The 24596-nt window shown below is 44.8% G+C and overlaps 2 protein-coding genes and 1 long non-coding RNA gene across 9 annotated transcripts in view; 1 reads left to right on the top strand and 2 right to left on the bottom strand.

The window, feature by feature from the left end:
* LOC105561496 (prominin-like protein) overlaps positions 1-17399 on the bottom strand; it is a 49599-nt gene extending 32200 nt beyond the window's left edge. For 5 of the 6 annotated variants that reach the window (XM_012011532.1, XM_012011535.1, XM_012011533.1 and 2 more), the window contains exon 1: positions 17007-17399. In XM_012011532.1, the coding sequence (XP_011866922.1) occupies positions 17007-17346 (340 nt within the window). In that variant the 5' untranslated portion in view covers positions 17347-17399. The remainder of the gene's footprint in view (positions 1-17006) is intronic. The other variant, XM_012011536.1, reaches the window with a different exon arrangement.
* Positions 17400-17421: 22 nt separating this feature from the next.
* LOC105561493 overlaps positions 17422-24596 on the top strand; it is a 61725-nt gene continuing 54550 nt past the window's right edge. Inside the window, exons 1-2 of the long non-coding RNA XR_001008910.1 lie at positions 17422-18126; positions 18395-18554. This is a non-coding gene — a long non-coding RNA (uncharacterized LOC105561493). The remainder of the gene's footprint in view (positions 18127-18394; positions 18555-24596) is intronic.
* LOC105561494 overlaps positions 21967-24596 on the bottom strand; it is a 14232-nt gene continuing 11602 nt past the window's right edge. For both annotated transcript variants that reach the window (XM_012011524.1, XM_012011523.1), the window contains 2 exons: positions 22878-24596; positions 21967-22540 (listed from right to left, as the gene is read on the bottom strand). In XM_012011524.1, the coding sequence (XP_011866914.1) occupies positions 22405-22540; positions 22878-24596 (1855 nt within the window). In that variant the 3' untranslated portion in view covers positions 21967-22404. The remainder of the gene's footprint in view (positions 22541-22877) is intronic.

Genomic DNA, 24596 nt, shown 5'->3' with positions numbered 1-24596 from the left:
TCAAGAATTACGGTCTATAGCGATTTTTGAACAGTAAATTTTCATTTGTCCCCACTGTGCGCCGGTCAGGCCTCGCGCGGTCTCGCGGCTCGCTTGTACTTGTGCTTGACCTGGAAACCGAATCTGCAATCGGACGGCCCGGCGAGATTTCTATCTGAACGCCAGTTAATACGTATACGTTGAAGATAGCCGGCGGGATCCTTCGACCGCAACGGTTCTTGTGCGTTTTGTGGAAAGCGTTTATCAAGTGTATTCAGCGTAGCGCAAGGTCACGTTTAACGACCGTCCGTATAGTAAATTACAGTTGCTTTTGTATTAGCGCCGGTTTTATCTAGAAGGGATACGAGGAGCCGCCGTTCATTGCGATATTTAATGCACGATTATTAAAATTAATGTGCATTCATGCATTATCGTTTTCTTCAGGAGCTCAAAGGAGATCCGAGTCAGATACGACCCTCCCGGCCTTAACGGGTTAAGTATTTTTGTTCTTATTTCGCGAAACGATCCACGTTTCATTTAAAGCATTCAGAAGATTTATATGCAAATTAATAGATTGGTACACTTGTTTCGTGAATTCACGACTACATGTGCGACGCCGTAATCTCGCAGAGTGTCTGACGGGGTAAACGTCACGTCGACGTTTGCACGACGCGCCACAATATTCTCTTTTTACAACATTTCGATTATTAAAATTAATGTACACTCATGCATTCTATCGCTTTCTTCAGGAGCTCGAAAGAGATCGAGTCAGATGTGACCCTCTCGGCCTTAACGGGTTAAGTATTTTTCTTCTTATTGCGCGAAACGATCCTCGTTCCATTTAAAAGATTCCGAAGATTTATATGCAAATTAATTGATTGTACGTTCGTCTCGTGAATTCACGACTACATGTGCGATGCTGTAATCTCGCAGAGTGTTTGACAGGGTAAACGTCACGTCGACGTTTGCACGACGTTCCACAATATTCTCTTTTTAGAACGTTTCGCGACAACGTGACGCGCGAAATTAAATTCGCCGAAATAATAAGGAATTTATAGCAGGTCGTAATTTCAGGAGACAGCTCGCTCGTACATTTTCGTTTCCCGCGTAAAAAGTGTCCTTCGATTGGTGCACGTCCAGATCGGCGATCGCTCGGAATTCACGTAATTTGCGATATTCCGCCGCACCCGGCGCGGCAATAAAGCAGTCGGCAAATAAATAATAATCTTCCGCGAATGTTCCGTACAAAAAAGGACTTTCTCTCTTGCACTTTCGAAGCGAAGGCTGATAATGTTCTTATTTCGCTCGGTTTAGATTTCGATATCGCGAACGCGGGCGATAAGCATCTTTATATTCGCGAATAAATAGAACGTGGCGCTTTGCACGTCGGGTTCTCTTTCGCATCGAAAATTGAAAAATCAGAATTTTATTTATTTCAATATTCACTTCCAAATCTGCCGTCTTATTTCCAACGTGAGACGTTTCCTCTCGACTTCTCGATAGAAATAAACGTGACGCAAGTGCAATCGTTAAACTTTTTCACAAACGTCGGTTAACTGTCAACCGGAAGTTAACCAGAGTTCGGTCGACTGCCTGTCTTTCTCCATCTTATTATTTAAGAAAAGACGGTCAATCAATTAACCTCGGCCTCGCAAATCTGCGGTTAACGACACGTTAACGAATGACCGTCGCGAGAAGAGGAGAAAAGGGAGGAACAGGTGCCGCGCTACTCTCGACACTTTCCCCGACAACCGACGCGCGAATTCGCGGCACAGACCGTTTTGGTTTTCACCAGCTCATTTATTACGCCAGCGCGAGATTGGCTGTCGATCGTTAACGCAGTTTCCGTCCGGCCTCTGCGCCGCGGCGCGCTCGTTCTCGTTGTTACAAGTCGCAATTTCGTCGGAATATATCGGAACACACGTAAATCGCCCCCCCCCCCCCGGTCGGAAGCGCCCAGGGGCATCGCCCGGCGAGGTGGAGCGTGTGTGCGGCGGACGCGCGATGGACCTCGCGCGTCGTTCTGCCGCGAGTTTCGGGCTCGGGCACTGCTCTAATACTTCCGCCGTGTGCTCCGCACGCGCGTCCCGGAAATTAAATCCCCGATTCTCGCGCAGCTGCCGACACCCGCGTCCGAATTTTAGCTCGCCACCGAATTTTGCACCCGAATCCAATCAACCTTCAATCCGCTCATGCGGATAAGAACCAGATGAGTTTGATTGATCATCCGCTATCAATTACAAATGCGAGCGCGGAAGGAGAAGGGTGTCCCTTCATACCTTTCTCTCTCTCTCTCTCCGCAGAGGAGAGATCGCATCTCAGCTCCGGGCGACGTTAGTTTTCTCCGGCAATATCTGCCCGCATTTGGCGCATCGGGGAGGAACATTAGCTAAACGCGAGCGCGCTGAGTGCACCGGGAGAGATTACCGTGGACGCGCGACGAGCGTCTCCAGCTGATATCTTATCTCGCGGGATTGTTACAGTCTCGGATTGTCGCATTCGTCATCGAGTTGTATATTTCACTCGACGGGCGAGATACGATTTTATACGCGTCTTTATCTATGTTTAATTAACGTACGTTGCAGATGTGTGACGCCTATAAAACTGCCTATGTTTAGAAGACGCTGTAAATCAAAGGCCTGAATCACAGGGTCCCCCGCATTCCGAAACTGCGACGTCGCCTCCGGTAAATTTCCTCAACGCGGGCCCCGGGGCATTTAACGCGAATAAATCATTAATCGGCCAGTAACGGTGGCGTAACGCGCGTATTATATCGCCTCATTGTGTTCCCGCGGTATCGTAAACGCGGGCGCTGATACGCGAGCGGAGCGGCGTGCATGTCTAATGTCCGAGATTTACGAGGCTTTTGTTCTCTCTCCGCCGCGTCGCCCTCGCGGACGTGGGGCCTCTCTGCGCGTGTCGTTGCGCCGACGTTTGTATCGACGGATGCGCGCAGCCGTGCGTGTCGCACGTCCGCGGGCTCAGGTGCGCGACGCGCGGGAAGAAAGGGAAAGGGCGAGCGACGCGAATTCGCTCGGAAAATATCCCGGAGCCGTTCTCGCGTTTAACTCGGTCACGAATTCTAGTCGCCCTTCCCTTCCCGCCGAGAATCTAATTAGAAAAGAAAAAACCGGTTTAATACGATCGACAAAAGGTCATTGCTACCTCTCGATTCTCGGATGTTCGCCTCCGTCCGACCTGCACGTGTCGGACGACGAGATCGACGCACTTGATGCCGGCGCGTATCCCATTATCGCCGCAATTATTGCGCCATATGTTCCATTACAAGACGATTTTATCCGATTGGGTAACGCGAAAAGGGGGAGGAATTAATCCTGTGCGTGAGTCACGACGAGCCGGTTTACGAATCCTCTCGCGAAACGAATGAGTAATCAATCAGAACGCGGAAACACAATTTCGCTAACCCAGAAAATAATGCTTCGCTTCTCAAAACGGTGTGGCGAGTGTGGCGCAGAGAAATGTGCGCTGCTTAGTAAACAAATGAACGAAAAGATCCGACATGATTAAGCAGTTAATCGACCATGACTGGCGATGTGTTTTTGACACAGAAATTTTTTGCGAAAAATATTATCTCACCCAGGGTTTGAACCTGGACCTTCCCACACGCTAGGCGGGCGTCTCAACCATAGACATATAAAAGATAGACTGCTTATGAGGTAGTAGGGGATGTCCTCCTGAGGGAAAAGGACAACACCAATTTATTTGGGTATCTATCTTCTTCTAGTGTACGTGATCACGTGATCACCTTCAGATCACGTCCACTAGAGGAAGACAGATACCCAAATAAATTCATGTTGTCCTTTTCCCTCAGGAGGATGCCCCCACCTAGGGTTCCACTGCCTCATAAGCAGTCTATCTTTTATATGTCTATGGTCTCAACCAATTCGACCACCGAGAGAGAGTCTTGCCACACATACCCCTTTAGGGGTACAGCTAGAGGCTTAGAGAGTGTGACATTTTGATATTATTTTTTTGTATCTTTTGCGTTTTGTTTTTCCAGATTTTGCGTTATTTTTACGTCATTTTTTGACATCTTTCGCGTTTGGTTTTTCCGGATTTTGCATTATTTTGATAACGTTTTTGATAACGCCGTGGTCAAAGGTGGACAGAGCTTCAATAAGACGACTTAGGCCCGGTTTCACCAACGTCGCTTAACTTTAAACTATTAAAATATCGGGGACTTGGGTGTGTTTAATCGTCCAAGATGTACGACTGATTGATTGTCTTACGTTCGAGCTCGCGTCCTCATAAAATCCTTATCGCATTGTTTGCCAAACTGTGACGTTCCGTCCTTGGCTGCTTGTCGGAGCAGCCTTCGGAGGCCCGGCAGTCACGTTGTACGGTAATACTCACTGGAGCATTTAGAAACCGTGCGAAAACGTACGGTTTGCAGTGTAAACGACAAAACGCGGTGCATTTGAAAAGCAGCTTCGCCTCGTGCACACGTAGCCCCGCGGCCCATCGTCGTCGTCGCGCACGCTCCTAAGGCTAAAAAGAGCGCTCGATAAGTCCCGGGTTGTCCTACACGGAATGAATTTGCATGAATGAACTTGGCGAACGCGCCCTTCTCACGACGTATTTGCACAGCGCGGAGCGACGAACGTTCGCTCCTCTTCGGCAATTTTTTTCGACGCTGGAAAGCCTTCTCGACGGCGGATGTACAAACGTTTTTGCTACGGTCAATCTCAAACAGTGTCATTATTCGAGCACGAGTCACGTGGCGATCGGGCGGGCGAAAGAAGATAAGCCGAGTTTCAAGGATGGCTCAAAATTTTCGCCCTTTATCGCTTTATCGCCGCTCGCAATGTGTATATACACACGGAGAGAATTTTCTCTTAAAGACAGGAAGAAAAATCCTTTGACGACGTTAAACTGACTAAGGTGGTTTAACTTAACAATTTATTGCGACGTTTCGACCATCCAGATTGTGGTCCTTTTCAAGGGAATATATTGTAGGTCATTTAAGTTTATCCGTGATTCAGACAACTCGCCATTGAGTCATATCGGCCGGCGATAAGAGGCGTCTTATACCAATGCGCGATGATTTTTACTTACGAGAAAGCCTAACGCGCGGTCGCGAGTTGTATTCAGGTTAACGTTTACCAAACCCTATGAGGGAATCAGACCCGTGTAAGGATTACCTGAAAGATATTTGAAAAGAGTACCCTATTGCGCACCGGATCAGACACACGTTCAGAAACTTCTTCTTAGAGTATACTTATTTCTTTCCAGGCCCTAATTATACATCGGACATACCTGATTTAATTATCTCGGGATGGCATTTTGAAGAACTTTACGAGAGTCTTTTTTAAAATTCTACCATACATTTTACTCTATAGTAAAGTATACAGAGGAAAGTTCCCTGTTATGAGATAGGCTTCTAACGTGAGATAGCAGGTTTGCAACGTTCAATCAAATCTTTTTTCGCGACGACTACACGATCTAACAATGAATTTTCCACTAAACAGATTGCATTTCAAGAGCAATAAATTCATGGTGGAACCAATAGATGATGTTTGTTAATTTAACAGAAATCCCGCTATCTCATATTAGGAACTTTTCTCTCATAATAGGGGGACTTTCCTCTACCAATTGTAAGTATATTACTAGTAAAATGTATGAGGAGATTTAGAAAACTTATGAAATCCTTCGAAATGCCGTGGTGTGCCATAATTACATAATTTTCAGGATAAATTTTAAAAGAAAATTCTCTCTGTGTAGAGACAGCTCGGCGCACTTACGAGAGAGAGAATTTACGGCAATAATACCGAAAAGAGTTAAACTGCGTACGAAAGAACTTAAGCGGTAAGACTTCAGATTTAAGGGAAATGACCAATGACAGTCGAGAACGAAAGCGCTTCGAAACTTGAGCAATTCTGAAAATCCCGATTGGTCGAGATTCCCAAAGTCTTGCTGCTTAAGCTTTTTTTCCGCGTGTTTCGGCCTTTACCGTGAAATATGACGTAGAGGCGGAATTCTTAATTCCTGCTGATGCAGCGAAAAATAATATGGTAAAAGGAGTATTATTAATCGTAGAATTTTACACGTTTATATCTCGACAAAAGATTGAATATCAATCATCCCCGCGAACGTGCAGCGCGCGCAATCGCAGGGCTTTCCTACGTTTTGTTTTATCGCGCTTTATCTTTTTATTATCGTACCGTCACACCATCGTTGCTTATCGAAAAAACAAAATAATTCCGAATGCTGGAAAACGCTTCCTCGTCGTAATAACGCCATTCCAAGTACAATTAGTTCAACAGTAATAAAATACGCCCAAAATACCTGTAGCTAATCACGGTAACGTAACCCTATACCTGGCAGCCAGCCGTTTACTTCTCCGAGCGACTCGTGTGGTGTAACATCGCGCGAGTGTGCATTTCGACGAGTGTGGGCGAGGGAATATTGATAATAAATCCGTAATTCAATCCGAAGTGTTGAGGGGCGGCGTGTCACGCGGACTCTGTCCTGGAAGAACGAGAGGGAGCTGAGCTTGGTAATCCCGTCGAACGAAAGATTAATGCACAAGGACACCCTCGAGTCGCGAATGTCTCCGCTTTGTGCTCGCTTCTCTTTCTCTCTCGAATCCGCCAGTCTCTCCACCGCGGGAGAGGAAACGAACGGCGGGCCTTTGTGCGACGACAATCAGGCGACGAGATCGATATGTAGTCATCGGGGTAGTCGACAGTTGACGGGGCTCTAAACGGGGCGTGCACACGACGCTTTTTTTTTCTCCCCCGCCCCCGCGGAAAGCGCTAATAAAATAATATCGACCGTCGACTGCCGGAGGAACGAGACTCCCCGGCACCGTAAATCATCCGTCGCCAAACGGGAAATTAATGTGAATACGGCGAGCGCGACGTGTGTCGTCTTAACGAGCTTTCGGCTTTCCGAACCGCGAATCAATCGCCCGATGGGTTATTCAATCACGAGGACGTTGTGCCTGGCGTCCCCGAGGCTTAAGGAGTCATTTCACTTTAACGGCCCAAAGACTATGCCTATCTTTAACAATTGTTTTCACAGTAGACACACTATACAGTGAAATGAATCTTCTTGGGATTTATTAGGGCACTCTTAAGTAACATAAAAAATTTTTGTCATAATTTAAACAATGTTTTAATTAAGCGTTTTCTACACCGTTCGAATGGCGTGTCAAAAAAGATGCAAGTCCGCTGCGTTGGTGACTCTTATCCGAGGGGGAAACCGCTGACCAAAATCTTCTACACCAATGCCCACTAATGCCCACTGGGCATTACTTTATCTTATTATCTTCTTTTATCTTATTTATCTTCTTTTATCTTATTGTATCTTATTTTATCTTATTTTATCTTTATAATGCCTCAGCAAGACGTAAGTAATGCCCCAAAAATGCCCCTAGTAATGCCCGGTAATGCCGCAAATCTGTACACCACAATGCCCTCAGCGGTTTCCCCCTCGCTCGTATCATTCAGGCTTACCTGAAACAAAAATCAAAAAGATTCTCAATCTATGTGAGTGTCGCTATGTCCCGAACTTCAATTAAGAATTTTTATTTAAAAATAACAAAATGGTGCCAGTTTTTAAAAAAGTTTTAAAAAGTACTTTTCAAACTTTTCAAGCACCATTTTGATATTTTAATAATAAAAATTCTTAATTTAGGTTCGGGATATAGCGACACACATGTAGATTAAGAATCTTTTCGATTTTTGTTTCAGGTAAGCCTGAATGGTAACGTTTTGACACGCCATTCGAACGACGCAGAAGACGCTCTATTAAAACATTGCTTAAATTATGACAAAAACTTTTTGTGTTATTTAAGAGTGCCCTAATAAATCCCCAAAAGATTTATTTCATTGTATGGTGTATTTACTGTGAAAAAATTGTTAAAGATAAGCATAGTTTTTGGGCCGTTAAAGTGCAATGACCCCTTAACGTCTACGCCGATAAAATTGCAATATATTACATTTAACACGTCGCGTGACGCGGATGTGAATATATTAAATATTTATCAAACGTTTTAAATGACAGATAATCGCTCGATCATTGTTCGGCCAATCAATTTGTAAAGAATCTTGATCCTGTTGCCTTCGTATTCGCGCGCGCGCGCGATAAATCATCGATGAATCTCGATTTCGATTTTATTCCAATGAAGTGTCGTGCATGCGAATTAAACTATCAACGGAACAAGAGATCGTCGGCCGACAACAAGTCTACTACGTGCTAACCGGAGGCTAATAATAAAAGAGAAGAAGGGGCATCCTATTTCGAGTCTGCGAAACTACGCGGAGGAGCATTCAATGAGTGCACTACGTTGCCAGACGCAGGCATCGTGGCATTAATACGTCAGAGCGACGTCACGGCCGATAGCTAATAATATTCTGTAACATAGATTGTTAAAGATAAGCATAGTTTTTGGGCCATTAAAGTGCAATGACCCCTTAGCGTCTACGCCGATAAAATTGCAATATATTACATTTAACACGTCGCGTGACGCGGATGTGAATATATTAAATATTTATCAAACGTTTTAAATGACAGATAAAGATGTAAAATTAAGATAACACATCTCTCGAGATGCTAATTGTACACGGAACAAAAAATGAGATATCAACAAGAGCAGTGTAATTGAAATAAAATCGTTGAAACAACGTCAGTATTAATGAATGAAAAACATCAGGTAGTTGTCTTAATAATCCGGACGTTCAGTTCAACGCTTAAAATTGCAAGCCATAGCAAATACAGTTGAGTGAATTATTTATTTCAAATTTTATTCGACGACAGCTGGCCACATTTGTTACCACATGCCCCAGTGATCGAATTGGTGAGACGCCCGCCTAGACAGTGAGGGAGGTCCAGGTTCAAACCCTGGCTGAGGTGATATTTTTCGCAATACATTTTCTGCATTGACCGATTAATGAACAAACGTGGCCAGCTGTGGTCGAATGAGATTTGGAATTTTATCACAAACTTAATAATTTTACTCGCCACAGACCAGACTATTGTAATGGAGTTCAAGTTGTTCCATGTTTTATACTGTAATATATACTTAGACATACTGAAATCAATCTAATACTGTATATTGGATATATTTATTGTAGGTTTTCTTTGAAAGTGTATATTCTGTCATTGTTTTGTAGTCATATTAATGTACAGCCACATATCGGTATACTTCACAGATTTGTGCTTGAAGAGGACCGCAATCCGTACTGTCGAAACGTCGTACATTATTCAATATTAATAAAATAATGCCAGTTGCGTCGAGGGAAAATTCAAGTTTTGGAATTTTATTATTATACTGGCAATTTGAAGAACTCTTTGAATCATTTATGCTTGCGGCAGCCCGTGACGTTTAATTCGAGCAAATTATTTTTTTTCTAATTCAACAGCATTTCTTTTCGTGTAAGATGCTACGATATTAATGACATACGACATCGCTATTTAACGACGGTCACGAACAATTCGCGCCGAGATTGACCGTCAAACGCGACGTCGCGTCGGATCGGCCAGGTGTGCGACTCCCCTGGCTTGATAACATCGTCGGTCCCGCTTCTCGTCCATCGCGCCGAGCGGCGTAATGAAGCGATAAGAGAAGCGTCAGCTGGGCCGCCCGGAATAATCCGTACTGTTAAAGGTGCCGTTACTCGAACCAGGCACGCGCTTCCAAAAGAAGCAACGTCATCCCGAGGAAGTCACGGCACGAGGAGGCAGCGGCCTATCGAAATCCAATTCCGCCGTCGCGTAATTTCCGTACGCGGGCCGCGTGTCACTACGGCGGTGTCGTGTTTCAGTTTACAATTCGGAATCACCTGAGCCCCGGCCGCACTCTCCTCCCCCCGGGCGTACAACATACGGGGCCCCGGAGCCGGTTACGCCGGGGCGCGCGTCTCCAATTTCGACCGCATCCGGCGCCGCGTTAAATCCGCCGGCGCGCGCGCACGCGAAATTCGGGCGAAATTAGATTGTCGCGGGGACGCCCGATCGTATTGTGCGAGTCCAAAACTTTGGCTCCATTGTTTACCACCAGCGCGGCCCCCCGCAAATGCGCGGCGCGAACTCCGGGTAGACGCGGCCGTTTGTAACGTAATCGAGATCTGCAGTTCGGGAAACGTACCGTTTTCCTCCTCCGAGTGTCCCGCATTGCGCACACGTATTGCCTTCGAACAGGATAAGGATGCGTGTAAAAAATGTGAATTTTGATAATTTGTCAACTCCAAGAAACGTACGTACTTATTAGAGCAAGTCCCCTGTCACGAGACGAGCTTCTAATACGAGATAGTGGGTTTTCAACATTCAATTTCGCAAATCTTTTTTCGCGACAATTGCGCGATCTTGAGTCTTACACTAAACCACACAATTTCACTCCAAGGACAATAAATTCCTGGCGGGACCAACAGATGCCTATTAATTTAGCAAAGATCCCGCTGTCTCATAATAGGGGGCTCTCGTCTGAACAAAAAAAAACTTGTTCTCAGGACCAATTTTTAAATGGCTCCCAGATAATTTTCAAGAAAAATGATACAAGTAGACAGAGACAATTCAACTTGCCGGCTAAGAATGAACGATACAGCACAAACGCTAAAGCTTACGATTCGGGAGAAATTACAACTGCTGCATTTATTATCCAGATAAATCATTAATATAATGTACGTCCGCAAAGGATGAAAGTTTTAAATCGTTCTCCTGTAAAATTATCATTTCTGACCGAGTTTTTGACCGGTGTCACTTTTCTCGTGCAGAGGCTATAAATATATACACAGCGTGTGTATACTCGAATACAAATCGGAGCAGAGGCACGAAATTTGAATTCGAAACACGAGAACTCCCGGCGTCCCGTCTGAGCCATTAGAAAGAGCACACAGAAGCGTAAACACGAGTCTCGTCGCGAAGAGGGCCGGTCAACACACTTCCGAGCGTTTCGCGGTCCTGAAAATAAATCGGAGCGTACATAGGCGTCGCGAGGGGTCGAAACTGAAAGAGCGCAAGACCGTCCTTGGGTGAATCGACAAATTCCCGTTCAACGCCGGCATTAATACGCGAATACCGCGTAAACGTGGGAGTCATTTCTTCCCCCGGTCAACATTAATTATTTCGAAAATCGACGTTCGACGGCTGTATTTCCGAGAACGACCGACGTATTCGCGTCCCAGTTAAAGTCCTGTCGCACGGACGGCACGGAACGCGAGTGCGATCATCGGCGTTCCCGCTTCTGGACGGACGATGACGTGCTCTCGTGCTATCAACTTCCTGCTAGACGCGATACACGCGCTCCTACGTTATTGCGCCCGGGGGGGTCAATGATCCGCGTAGCTCACCGACTTATCGGGGTTTTTAACGAACCGCCCTGCGCGCGGACGCCGAGCGTTTGCGTATCGCTAAATATTACGAGACCCCCGCTTTTGCCTCCTTTCTTTGCCTAGGCGGAAGCGGGTTTCATCTTCGAGCGATATCATTAACGGGCGGATCGTCGCCGGATGTCGAAAATATTTTTCTCGAACGGACGAAAAGCCTCGAGGGCGAATAACTTTGGACTTTTATGGAATAGCTGCGAGTTGATTGGCTACACATTTCTCGAAACTAGAACTTGGACCAAGTTCTAGCGTCGTGGACGCAGGCCTTTAGAACGCACGCGCCGACTCTAGATTTCGGAATTTTCTATTTGAGATCAACACATTTCTTTCTCAATAATAAATGTGATCGTCGCTATATCCTCTATTTTATCATAGGACGCGGTGCAATAGCATTGGAAATATGTTCTGTGGATGTACGCATAAGGCTGATATTACATTTGTCGTACGACAACATTTTTAAGCGTGTTGATTGACTACAAGCTAGAAAATTTCTAGTTACTCGAGAACTTTCATATCCTGCAGCTGATCAACACGCTTGAAAAATGTGTCGTACGACAAATGTTATATCAGTCTAAGGCTGCTTTTGTCGTACGACAAATTTTCCAAGCGTGTTGATTGGCTGCTGGATAGAAAACTTCTAGATACTCGAGAATTTTACTATCCTGCAGTCAATCAACACATTTAAAAACTTTGTCGTACGACAAATGTAATACCAGCTTAAGGGTAATATTACATTTGTCGTACGGCAACATTTTTAAGCGTGTTGATTGGCTACAAGCTAGAAAATTTCTATAGATATATACTCGAGAACTTTCATACCCTGCGGCTAATCAACACGCTTGAAAAATTTGTCGTACGACAAATGTAATATCAGTCTAAGGCTGGTATTACATTTGTCGTACGACAAAGTTTTTAAGCGTATTGATTGGCTGAAGGATAGTAAAATTCTCGAGTATCTAGAAACTTTCTATTCAGCGGCCAATCGACACGCTTGAAAAATTTGTCGTACGACAAATGTAATAGTACCCTTAGGCTGTTATTGTCGTACGACGAGATTTTTAAGCGTGTTGATTGGCTACAACTAGAAAATTTCTACATACTCGACAACTTTCATATCCTGCAGCTAATCACTGTGTTTGAAAAATTTGTCGTACGACACATGTAATGTCAGTCTAAGGGCTTGAGCGGAATGGCTGTCTTATACTCTTAAGACAGCCTCAAGACAATGCTTTACGTTTTAAGCCTTTGTCTTGAGGTAACGCACGATAACTGTTTTATGTTTGAAGAGTACAAGACAGCCATTCTGCTCAGGCCCTTAGGCTGCTATTGTCGTACGACAAATTTTCCAAGCGTGTTGATGTGACTCGGGAACTTTCATATCCTGCAGCTAATCAACACGCTCGAAAAATATCAGTCTAAGGCTGGTATTGTCGAACGACAAATTTTCCAAGCATGTTTGGCTGCTGGATAGAAAACTAGATACTCGAGAATTTTACTATTCTGCAGTCAATCAATACATTTAAAAAACTTGTACGACAAATGTAATGCTAGCCTAAGGCTAATATACGTACATTTGTCGTACGACAAATTTTTCAAGCTGATATTGGTCGATAGAATAGAAAAGTTCTTGAGTCTCTAGAAATTGTCTATTCCACAGCCAATCAACGCGCTTGTACAATTCGTCATACGACAAATGTAATATTAGTCCAACGCGAAAGCTGTTACATTTAGACGTTCTTGATGGCGAAATTACGTATTCAAGCGCATGTGTACGTATGTAAGAAATTTACTTTACTCGAATAATGACGAGAAAGTAAGTTTCAATCAAACATTAAACTCTGAATGGCGAAGTAACGGTCGGACAATACCGGCCGGGCGGATCGCGCGCGGAAGGCCCGTGCCGAGAGCTTTGTGCGTCAATCTGAATGTAAAAAAATCGCGAATACCTCATTCATAACCATTGTGAGTCGCGTTTCGGGGGGTTAACAAAGGACGGACAATCGCGTAGATTCAATCGGAACGGAATGAAAAAGCGGCGCGCATGAGCGGGCGCGTATCAAATCTTCTAAATTGATATCGATTTTCCGCGGATGCATAATCTCGTTGCCGGACTCGAATCCGATTTATAAGGAATATTTCATTGGGCGAAGATAGAGAGAGAGAGAAAGGGCGAAAGACGAGCGTGGGAACGTCGCATAAATTTGCGCCGCCAAGTCGGAGGAGACCACGGGGGCTTCGCGCGGGTAAAAGCGTCCGTTTCGTAGAAATAAATTCGTAATACCGGGGAGCGAATGAACGATGAGTTTTGCCTACTAATTGAATGTACGACGCGCGGTCGATACTTTTCCTCCAGTTACGTTACACGCGACGATTGCAATCGACCGCGACTTCCGCGCAGATAACAATTCTCCTCCGAATCTTCGGCGCGCGAGAACCGCGACGTTTCGAGCGCGACTTAAAGACCCGTGACCAAAAAAAAGAACCCGCGAGCCGCGAAGCACGACGGCCATTATCTCGTCGTTCGTAAGCCTATCGCACAGTGCCAGGCAACAAACGGGAATAGGTAATAGAATTTTTGGACGCGTTGGATTCGTCGGTTTTCTCCCAACCTTTCCAGTTGCCTGGCATTGTGTTTGGGCCTTTACGTCGCGTTCGCGAGCGGATCGTCACTCGCGATCTCCCCCCGCGTTCGCCATTTAAGGCTCCTACCATTTTCCTCGCGTTAAATTCTGACGTCAGAAGCGAGAACTCGTGCGTGTTTCATTTTCTTTTCCAGCGGCGCACGCTAAAATAGATCAATTCTCTTCGCGCGTACGATGAACGTCGATAAAACACCAAAGGCTGTCCTTTCGGTTCGCGGATTAATGAATCTCGATTAACCGTCGTGGAGTCTTTCCATATTTATATTTTTCGCTGGGAACGTGTGTACGCTGTATATATAAAAAAAGGTGCAAATCGCACCGAGCGCACGCACCGCCTGCATTGTAAATTTTCATTATTGCAATTTTTACTTATTATTCATACAATTTTGCATGCCTCTTTTTGCGGCGCGGGTTGAATTATTGCGGCGCACTTAATAAGCGCGGAATAATGAAACAAAGAGTTGCCGGCGGGTCTCATTTTATATACATATATTGTTGGGCGCGAGTGGCGGCTGAAAAAAATTAACTTATTTCGGGCACGCGTGGGGAAGCGATTTCGCGCTTCGTAATTCGATTCGCAAATCAATACGGTTGCAACGAGGAAACGGAAATCTTAGGTTGCAACAACACTGCGCCCACGGAAAAAATTTCCGGATCCAATGCCGTTACACTTGAATGTATCATAAAATAGGATCGATATAGCGCCAATCATATTTATTGTAGAGAAAGGTATATTTTAATCTTAAGGATGTATCGGACCTGTCTTCAAAATAGTACAAAGTCGCTAAAAATTTGTGAAATTGTCCTTTCAGTCTTCCTAATGTATATACTGCAGAGAAGTAAAAATGCATCCACTAAACGGTTGCTGAGACACGACTGTTTTAATTTACACTGATTTTACACGCACTCTTACGGAAAGAGCCGATCTTCACGGATAAAACAGCTAAAAAGATGTAGAAGAAATAGTACCAGTGTTTTGAATTTTCTTTTATACATCTAGTACACGAATAGATGAAAATATCTACCAAGTTTCAATAGTCTTTACCTACACCGTTTTAAAGAAATACAATATAACTTGAGATATTCGTGCTGTCGGCACGAATTTTTTAGTTTTGAAAATATTTTACGTTACTAAATTGAAATCGGGGTATTTTCACTATCAAGAGTTTACGCTCATAAGTGAAAAAAATCGCAAATAATGCAGGAACAAACGTTTGTAAAGTGAAAAATACGAGTACTTTTGTAGAAGTACAAACGAGACTCCAACTATCGTTCAAGTTTCTTACATCTAGATTTACTATGCGTTAAGAGTAGATGTTCAAGTATTTCCAATTTCATTGTCGAATGTCGCGGTGCCAACTTCGTGCGTTGTAAGATGGAGGGACAATTCATTCTAAACGCAGGACTATATAAAGTTACTCTTGTCTCAATATAGCAAGTCGATCTTTTTTTAATCCGACAGAGGAGAATAAGAATTATTGATTTTACTTTGGTATTGTCTTATTTTTGTACTAAATGGAGTTGCGAGCGATATAAATGCGCCAGGAATATTTTTGTCTCGGTAACAGAAATCCTTTCTGAGGATGTGACCAGCGCTAATTCTCACAGGCGTCCACAGGGGAGGGCAAGAGGGGACGCTTGCCCCTCGGCAAAAAATTAAACGTTTGCTCGTCCTTTGATAAAGAGAGGAGACACGCAAAAATTGCACACTCGCTCTTCCTTCGATGAAGAGAAGAGACTTGAACACCAAAAGGTGTAGCGGAAAGTCCCCTTTTACGAGATAGGCTCTTAATACGAGACAGCGGGGTTTCTGTTAAATTGATAGGCATCTTCTGTTGATTCCACCATGAATTTAACGCCTTTGATATCGGTTTAGTGAAACAATAATTCTTAGATTGTGTAATCGCCGCGAAAAAAGATTTGTGACTGAATTTGGGTATTGAAAGACCTGTTATCTCATAATTTTAGAGGACTTTCCTCTATAAATTTGGATTTATACGTATTTTAATTGTGAAAGTTCGAATCACGTCCTCCCGGGAAGAAATCCTGCGGACGCCCTTGCTAATTTCACTCGACCGAATTTCTCTTTTCCGCGTTGTCGCGTGGCTTGTACAAGAGGGCCGCAAAATTACGGAGAAAATCAGTCGGCCCAGACACCGTCCGTCCTTCTCGCGTCTGCATCCATGAATTACCCCAGTATCGCATATACGACTCCATCAATTTCACCAATTAATCCCTCATTCTCTCTTCCCGCCTCTCTCGTATCTCTCGCACATCCCGAAGACACAATTCAGATACGAATTGTAGTCCGCCCGATTCGGAGGGCGATCGCGTGTCGCTCCGATTCGACGACCTTCGCGCGTGTAATCCGTCGACGACCTCTCGCACGCACGACGGACGGACGCGCGCGCGGTCGCGCCTCTAAAAGGTGTGGGTCCGAGCGCTGGAGCTCGTTAGTCGAAGTGCGGCCTCTTGCAATTCGTTGATGGCCTTTCAGGGCCGGGGCAAATCACGGGAAATTAAGCGTGCGCTCCGGTATATAAAAGTCAACTCCGCTCGCCGCTTATAACCTTCGTCCGCGACGCCCGGGAGGGCACACACTCGGTTTACGCGCGTTCGCTTTCCAAGCCGTATCGGGGGCCGCTTCGGTCCCCATTGACGAGAGGTACCGATACCCTCGGACGGTGGCTCGCGGCGCGGCGACGTTTACGTCTAGCGAGGCGGAACGTCCGCGACCGACCCTCGAGGCGCGAACGTGCCTCTACAGCCGTTCTTGTTTACCAACAAGCGACCGGCCATTTTTCGGCCGCGCGCGCGGCGCGTTGTCGGCGTTACAGGGCGTAACCGTCGGCCCCGGCAGGGCGAAAATGCGCGACGCGGCGCGGCGCGACGCCGTGCCCTAACCCCCAAATCCCCCGCCCCCTCCCCGCGCCGACGTCTCCGCGCGTCTCCGGGGAGGCGGCCCCAGCATCCCGCGGCGCGACGACGCCGAGCCGAGAGAAAGAGAGAGAGAGAGAGAGTATAAAAAGGTGCTCACCCTCCGGATACGCCTGCTTGCTCTGCACCAGGTCGATGAACGTATTCGTCACGTTGTACAGCTGGCCCATGCCCTTCGGGTTGAACTTGGTGGTGGCGTTGTAGGGCAGCCCGACGGTGTTGACCGCCGAGTAGGTGAGCGCCTGCGAGGCCATTATCTCGTTGAGCTGCCGGTCCAGGTCCTCGCTGATCGCCCGCATGCGCCCGGTCAGGCTCGTCGTCTCCTCGCTCAGCACCGGCCACAGGAGCGCGAGGGACACCGCGAGCACGCGTACGAGGAGCACCGGGACCGCCGACGCGGCGCCGTCCATCGCCGCGGATGCGCGCCTGTACCGACTCATCGCAGCGACTCGCGCCTGGGGGACGCGCCGCTACCGACTGGCCTCTCTCCGCTCGCCTCGGCTTCGGCTCTCCGCTCGTCGCCGCTCGTCGCGCCGCCGCCGCCGCCGCCGCCGCAGCGAACGGAACGCCGGAATCGGACCGCCATTCCCCCACTCCGACCGCGCGCCTCTGGTGGTGTCTCTTTGTCTTTCTTTCACGCGTAAGTACATACACTCGCACTTTTCGCGACTCTCTTTTTCCGTACTGTTATTCCCTGAATTGCGCCTCTTTCGCAATACTCGTCTATGTTCTTGAATATTAACGAACCTCGTCTCTCGGTCTGCCTCTCTCTCTCTCTCTCTCTTCGGCTCTTCCTCCTGTCCGTCCGCCTCCCTCCATCTTGACCCGTTAGAAAAGCAGCGTCCGCTCGTTCCGTTGTTCTCAAGTCGCGTCCCGGGACGAGTCGGTAAGTGGACGAGCGCGTTTACGCGCTTTAACCCGCGCTCTTGACTTTTCGCGAGGACATTTCGCACGGGGCGCGCGATCGCTCCGCGGTGTCGTCGTCGAGCGTGACGATTCCGCTCGGGAGCGAAATCGGAGATCGCGGCGATCATCAGTTTCCGGCGCGAGGCCGGCGCCAAGCGGCGAAATTCGAACCTCGAGGGGAGGCAATATGGCGTGCCGAGGAAGCCGACGAGTTTACGCGTTCGCACATTTCACGGACGAGAAGGTATCGGCTACTTACGAAGAGATGCGCGTGCGATCTCGAAGGAAGAGGCGAGCAATCGCGCGAGAGAGAGGTAATCGCAAGGTTAGGTTAAGGCGTCCGTGCGCACTTGCAGATTTTGCCATGCTCGCGCTTTGCGAATATAGTTTTTGCGCCGGTAAATCTTTTTATCAGCTTCCACGCGCGAAATAACGCCAGGATAAGCTGCGAACCGCGTAACGGAACATGTTCATACTTAAAACACCGACACGATGTGTCGGTAAAACAGATAACTTTATAGGATCCTCTTATGCGTGTTGTTTGGGGAGAGACCGAATTTTTTACTCTATTTTTGTACGTAGGAATGCGCGAGATTGCTGAGGACGCTTCAGTCCGGCGTATTTTTGGGAGACGGCAGCCGGAACGACGCAGACCTCTCCTAAGACAACGCGCTTCCTAGAATGAGTCGGCCGCTGGGATAACAACGGATGGAGGCGCCGAGGAAGCAAAATACATCGACCTGTGAGCCGCATGTCTTTATTTGTAATATGTTTGTGTAGCATTCGCTATTCTGTCCTGCTGAGGAAAAGAGCTTCGACTTGAAACGTCTTTAAGTTACGGCCACAGTTGCTTCCGTCGTTATGTCCATAGATATCCGGAGACCGTTAAAAGATATCTTAAGACCGTTTAAAATGTTTTCTAGACGTACGTGTTGTTTGGGACGATTTCCTGAGTCATCTTCTAGGACTTTTCTGGTGAAAAGGAGGTCTTCTTTCCTCCTGCTTTTAAATTGCTGAAGGCCTGTGTCCAGAAATGCGTAGCCAATCAACTTGGAGCTATTCCATAAAAGCTGTAAATTGATTGGCTACACATTTCTCGGGATTAGGACTTGGACCAAGTTCTAGCGTCGTGGACACGCAGACCTTCCCAAAATACATAACAATCTCATAAGTAGCAAACTTAAAATTAAAAACACCTCAAGTGAGACACTTTTAAAGCAAGACTGCTTCAATTCCAGATCGAATGGGCGTGTAAAAGGACCTAAGTAATAGATCCTGAGGAACAAAACTCGATATGTTAATGCGATCGACTAAATACTACATTCGATCGTCCTGAGAAATTTTCATTTCTGAAGTCGAGAGTCGAGGCTCTATTTCTCAGAAAGATAGTATTGGTATCATCGTCTCGTTCGTCAGAAACATGATATCGAGATATACATCTCCCCCTTCCCTTCCCACATACACGCGCGGCAAGGATGGTCCAGAATGATCATCCGTTGATTCGAAAGAGCGATTAATTACAAGGAAATGAAGAAATTTAGGAAGCCGTTACACGAGTCGCAGTGTCAATGGCAAACCGGCAATAAGTATTACGTTTTCTACCACGTAATAAATAACGAGGGAAAGTAATGCGCGCTCGCGTTACGCACCGTGACTATCCTCGTAAGAGAGTATCGTGAGACTCGTACACGATGATGATCGAATTGTCTTAGGCGATTGCGTCACGCGTCACGGTACGCGAGGCGCGAGAATATTTACCTCGAATAATTCCCTTAAACCTTAAAGCGCGAACATAAAAGAACTCGAGCAATAACGTCGGAGTGGCCCACAGAAATTTAAAGTTGCTATAACTTTCTTAAATTTTATCGAATTTGAACGAACCAAAAAGTTTCTTTCGTTTAAGACTCTAGTTGGGTTTTTTTTAACAAATTAACAATTAGTACAAATAAAAATGTAAGACAACTTTTTCGGAAAAATATGAAAATATTTCATCGGTGAGTCAGGGTGACTCGACGTTCCATGTTCCAGGATTAAAACGCTTCACTTTGTTTCGACTGACAATGAACACAGATGAGTTTGTGTTGGCCGCGACAAGCTGTCCGTGTACAATTTAACGTGGTGATTTTAAAAAAATAATGAAAATTGCAACGCGAGATTAGAAATACGAGAAAGAGATTTTCCTGATCGATGTAACGACCTGATTTGTCACGTTTTCCGGAGTTATCTTAAATCTCAACGTCTAACGATTAATATCGCTTTGTCCGCGCGCGGGGAAATCGCTCGCTCGGGATCCGCCAGTCGGTTTGCGAGCGCGATGGCCATCGATTAGATCGACGAGTGCACGAGCGGACGATCTCGTTTGGTCAACCAGAGTCCCAGCGCGCATCGTTTCTCATTTTATCGAATTCGGATGGTGCAGAATGTGCGGCGAAATCGGGGTCACTACTTCAGGACACTGAAAAGCGCATTTCGATCACGCGACGGCCATTGCCTTTTACCGCGGTGACCCAAAACCCGCGCTGAATCCGAGGAAAGATCCCGCCGAAGGAAAAACGACGGGGAATCTCGAAAGCTAGGACTAACGAGATTGAAGCTGTTTCCCCAAACGTCTAAATTTATACTTCGACGGATTAATGTTATATTTCAATCGACTTTCTTTCTACCTTTTAAATCGTATTCTCGTCGAAAATGTTTTTCAAGCGCGCGCTTAATGATTTACCGATATTAATATTTTCATTTTCGTCTGTTTTTTTCCCTCACATTTCGTGCTCTGCTCCTCTGAGAATAAGTCTCGTATAAATCCAAACAACCTCATGTGGCGTTTGCCAAAGAAACGTTAGTGGCCATAAATCCTTCCAGGATAGTAGATTTCGATTCCAAAATTTACGGCGAACGAAATGAATTCCGTAGCGCAAATATTTTGAAAGAATCGAATGATAGAAAGGAAACTAGAAGTAAAAGGAACAACTTTGGAATTTATTTACGTACAGTTCATTAAGATTGTAAATTTCATATGAAATTATTAACGTTAATGCTTCAATAATTATAATATAATATTACGCGATATAATTATTGCCTCAAATATTACCAATAATATTTAAAAAATCTGATATAATTTAATTGTGTATGTTTATTATTTCCGATATATGAATTATCCGTTTCCTATATCATATATCATATCTGACGAGATTTTATTGAGATTAATTTGCAAGTGCATAGATTAATGCATCGGCAATTATATTACATCGAAATTCCGAGGTGATTAAATTTTGCACATCGTCGAAATGTTCATGAATATTGACAGTTCGATCTGAACTTCAATAATTGATCCTGAGATAAAAGCAGTGTATTCTTATCAATCCTTTACTTTGCTCCCACATTTACATAATTTATGTTACGCGATATAATTAATTTTATTAATTAAATTCTAACGCTCGCTATAACTGTTAAAATAGGTGCCGATATATATTTTTATAGTTTATTTAATGGTGACATTTAATTGTCTGTGATAATCTCTGGCAAGTACAACAAGATAGATGAGTATAAAGGAACGTTTCGAAAACAGCATATGGAAGTAACATGCGCTACTTACTTAGTTCTAAGCAACTAGGTATAGCAAATACCTTTATATAAACTTGATTCCCGTAAAATCTGGGCTATATTCTAGACTACCCTTTCGATTGCATACAATAATATGCAAATTTAAACAATTGATTATGATTTTTGATACTTAGTTTTAACTCTTTTACATTCTATCTTTCTTTCTTACCATACAGCACAGAAAGTTAAAATAATGTTGCTGAAACGTTGCAATGTTGAAGTATAAATATGTTTTTTACGTTGATGATCTAGGTTAATGTTTGTACATTAATTTTTTACATTGCTGCAACGTTAAAACAATCTTGAACAAATAATTATTTTTTGACACTCAAATAGATACTTAAAAATGTATATATAATATTTTTGTAACGGTCAGAAATTTTTTGAGCTAAAAAATATTCTGCTAAACGCAACCAACGTTAACTCAATATAATTTAACACTGTTTTCTGAATGTTGAATTGTAACGTTTACAAGACATTACAATTCAGCGGACATTAGGCGTTTTTGCAATATCTTTTCAACATTGAATCTACATTTCGTAACATTGATGCAATATTGCAAGGTTGTAATGGAACGTTTCTGAGATGTTGTTTCGACATTTGCGTGCTGTATGGGCTTGTTGTTGACGTTTATTCGGCAAAATAATGAGGAAAATAATATAAAATTAAAACATGCAAAGAGACATTCTGCAAATAACTATCTACTCTTTTGAAAGCTTAGCATCTAAACGTATAGAGACTTTAATTGAATGCGATAATATATGTTCGCTTATATTGGCTAAATAAGAGTGAAGCCTAAAATATAAAATAAATATTTCGTAATTCTTTCTATGTATTGGTTTGATATTCTTGTACTTCTTTTTTTTAGATAAATGAATTTATCGATATTCGATAATATAAGTAAAGTCAATAAAGTTGCGAAACTTTCTTCAACCGTTCCCGTTTCAATCGGGAATCGAAAGTATTGAGGACGAATTAAGAAGCGTAGAACTTTAAGTAGCGTGACTCCGCGATTTAATGGGCTTAGGTAATTCCTCGGCGTTCGCGGATTCATCGGACGGAACTGCGGGAATTTCCAACGTCGATGATGAATTCAGATCCTCTTGCAAATTCAGCCAATGATTTGTTCTAAAAAAAATAGAGTCCGATATTTTAGCGAGCGTAAAAGTAGATTTCAGTAACTTGCTGACCGGAGAAAAAGACGTTTTTCTTTTTACATAAAAGTTGTGAAACGGATTATAAAAATTGATTTCAAGATTTTTTTATCACGTATGTGGACGAAATAAAAATAATTTAATGAGACATGGCAAAGGTATGTTACGGTTATTGCGAAGTAGCGTCTCTCAATGAACTATACGCTTGTTCGGCTGGTTGGTTGCGCAAGGCGTGTGGGCGTAATCACCTTGTACATATTGCGGTATCAAAGCGCAGTTGTTCATGCAAATAGAATTTTAAAGGAAAATACCTGCCGGGAACGTCAGCCGGCGCAGCGCTTTCGATATCTGCCGAGAAAGCACGTTGGAGGTCGTCCACCACGTCACTTCTGCGATTATCGTGATCAGTGATCGTGCGCGTAGGTGTCGTCGTCAATTTACTTTCGTTTCTTTGATTCACTTGAGAGCTCGTCGCGGGGTCGTCGATAACCGACACTTCTGTTGAGGTCCTCTCGGACGTTGTTTCTCGATCTCGAACGGACGTTTCTTCAGATCCGCCCGTCAAGTGGTGATTACTTTTGGGAATTTGGTCGACTACCTCGCCCGGATATCGGTGCAACACGTTCTTCTCGTAATAATACTGCCCAGCTTTCTTAGTGGCTGGTACGTTGCTCCTTATTTGCTGCGCCAATGGTCTCGGAATTTCGCTGGTAACTTTGTGTTGAGGTATGTATCCGGAATGGCCAGGATGCTGGACCGTTTCGATTGTCTCGCTGACGATCGTGACACTTTGTACCTTCGTTGGCTTAGGATTTTCCTCCTGTTTGTATATTTGAGCGCCAATCGTCGAGGTTTCCGACGAATACGGCGTGCTGGATAACAATTGCTCATTTAATCTGAGTGGTTCTGTGGGATTTTTGTAAGAATCATGTTCGTATGAGTCCGCAGCAACGGGGCGTTTGTCGACTGACACTTTCGAAGATAATTCTGATTGATCATCTTTCTGATAGGTCGAGTGACTTGTTGGTCTCTGGTGGAGTGGATGCGAACTATGAAACGGATCTTTGCTAAAAGGCGGTCGAGTACCGCCTTCTTTCATATACGGTGAGACGTCCGTCCAGCTACTTTGAGTAGACGACAGTACTTTTTGATAAATCGGGGTAGCAGAGTATCGCTCGTGATCGTTTGCAGAAGACGAAGCACTCGAATCTACGAGTGTAACCTTTTGATAAGAAGGAGCATTCGTTCCAGAAATCGGAACGGATCCATGAAGTCCATCTTGAACGGGCCCCTTGATGAAATGCAGCGGGTCTTTCTTCCAAAATTGAGAACTATATTCGTCACCTGGCCTCGTACTCGATGATATTTGATGAGAATCATCAGTGCTGTAACTTGGTGGTTTAATGCTCGGCTTCTTCCGATATGCATCAGGATCGTCGTAATCATACAGCTTCTCGCCAGGTCTCTTCCGATAATCGTTCGAGCTCCATTGTCCCTGATGTTGCGGTTTATTAGGACTAGCGGGGTAACCTCCGTTCGGTCTGTTAATCAAATCGTCATTTTGTGAATGGAAATTTCCGACATCGCCTGGTTTTTGCACGCCATATGGTTCCCGGTTCGGTCTATCCGGTCGCAAGTTTGTTGGGGACGTGAATCCATTATAAGTTGGTTTCTGCGCGTGATGCAAATTATCATTTGGTCGCGAGTTGCCCGGAGGTTTAGGTCTATTATAATCTGGCCCATTGTACGGTTCGTCATTCAATTCGAAATTCGGTCGGGAGTTTGGCCGCGTAGTCGTTGAAGGTCTCTGTCCGTCGTAACTCGGTTTGTGTGTCGGATAAGGTTCGTTCGATGCGTAATTCGGTCGAGAATTCGGTAGCGTGGTCGTGGGAGGTCTATGTCCATCGTAACTCGGTCTGTGGGCATGATAAGATTCGTCATTCGACGCGTAATTCGGTCGGAAATGTGGCCGCGTAGTCGTCAAAGGTCTATGTCCATCGTAACTTGGCCTATGGGTATGATGAGAGTCA

This window comes from Vollenhovia emeryi, unplaced genomic scaffold (assembly GCF_000949405.1).
Source record: "Vollenhovia emeryi isolate VEMERY1.0 unplaced genomic scaffold, V.emery_V1.0 DF939206.1, whole genome shotgun sequence".
Lineage (NCBI taxonomy): Eukaryota > Metazoa > Arthropoda > Insecta > Hymenoptera > Formicidae > Vollenhovia > Vollenhovia emeryi.
The sequence above is the reverse complement of the archived record's forward strand: the minus strand, read 5'-3'. Positions and strand labels throughout refer to the sequence as shown.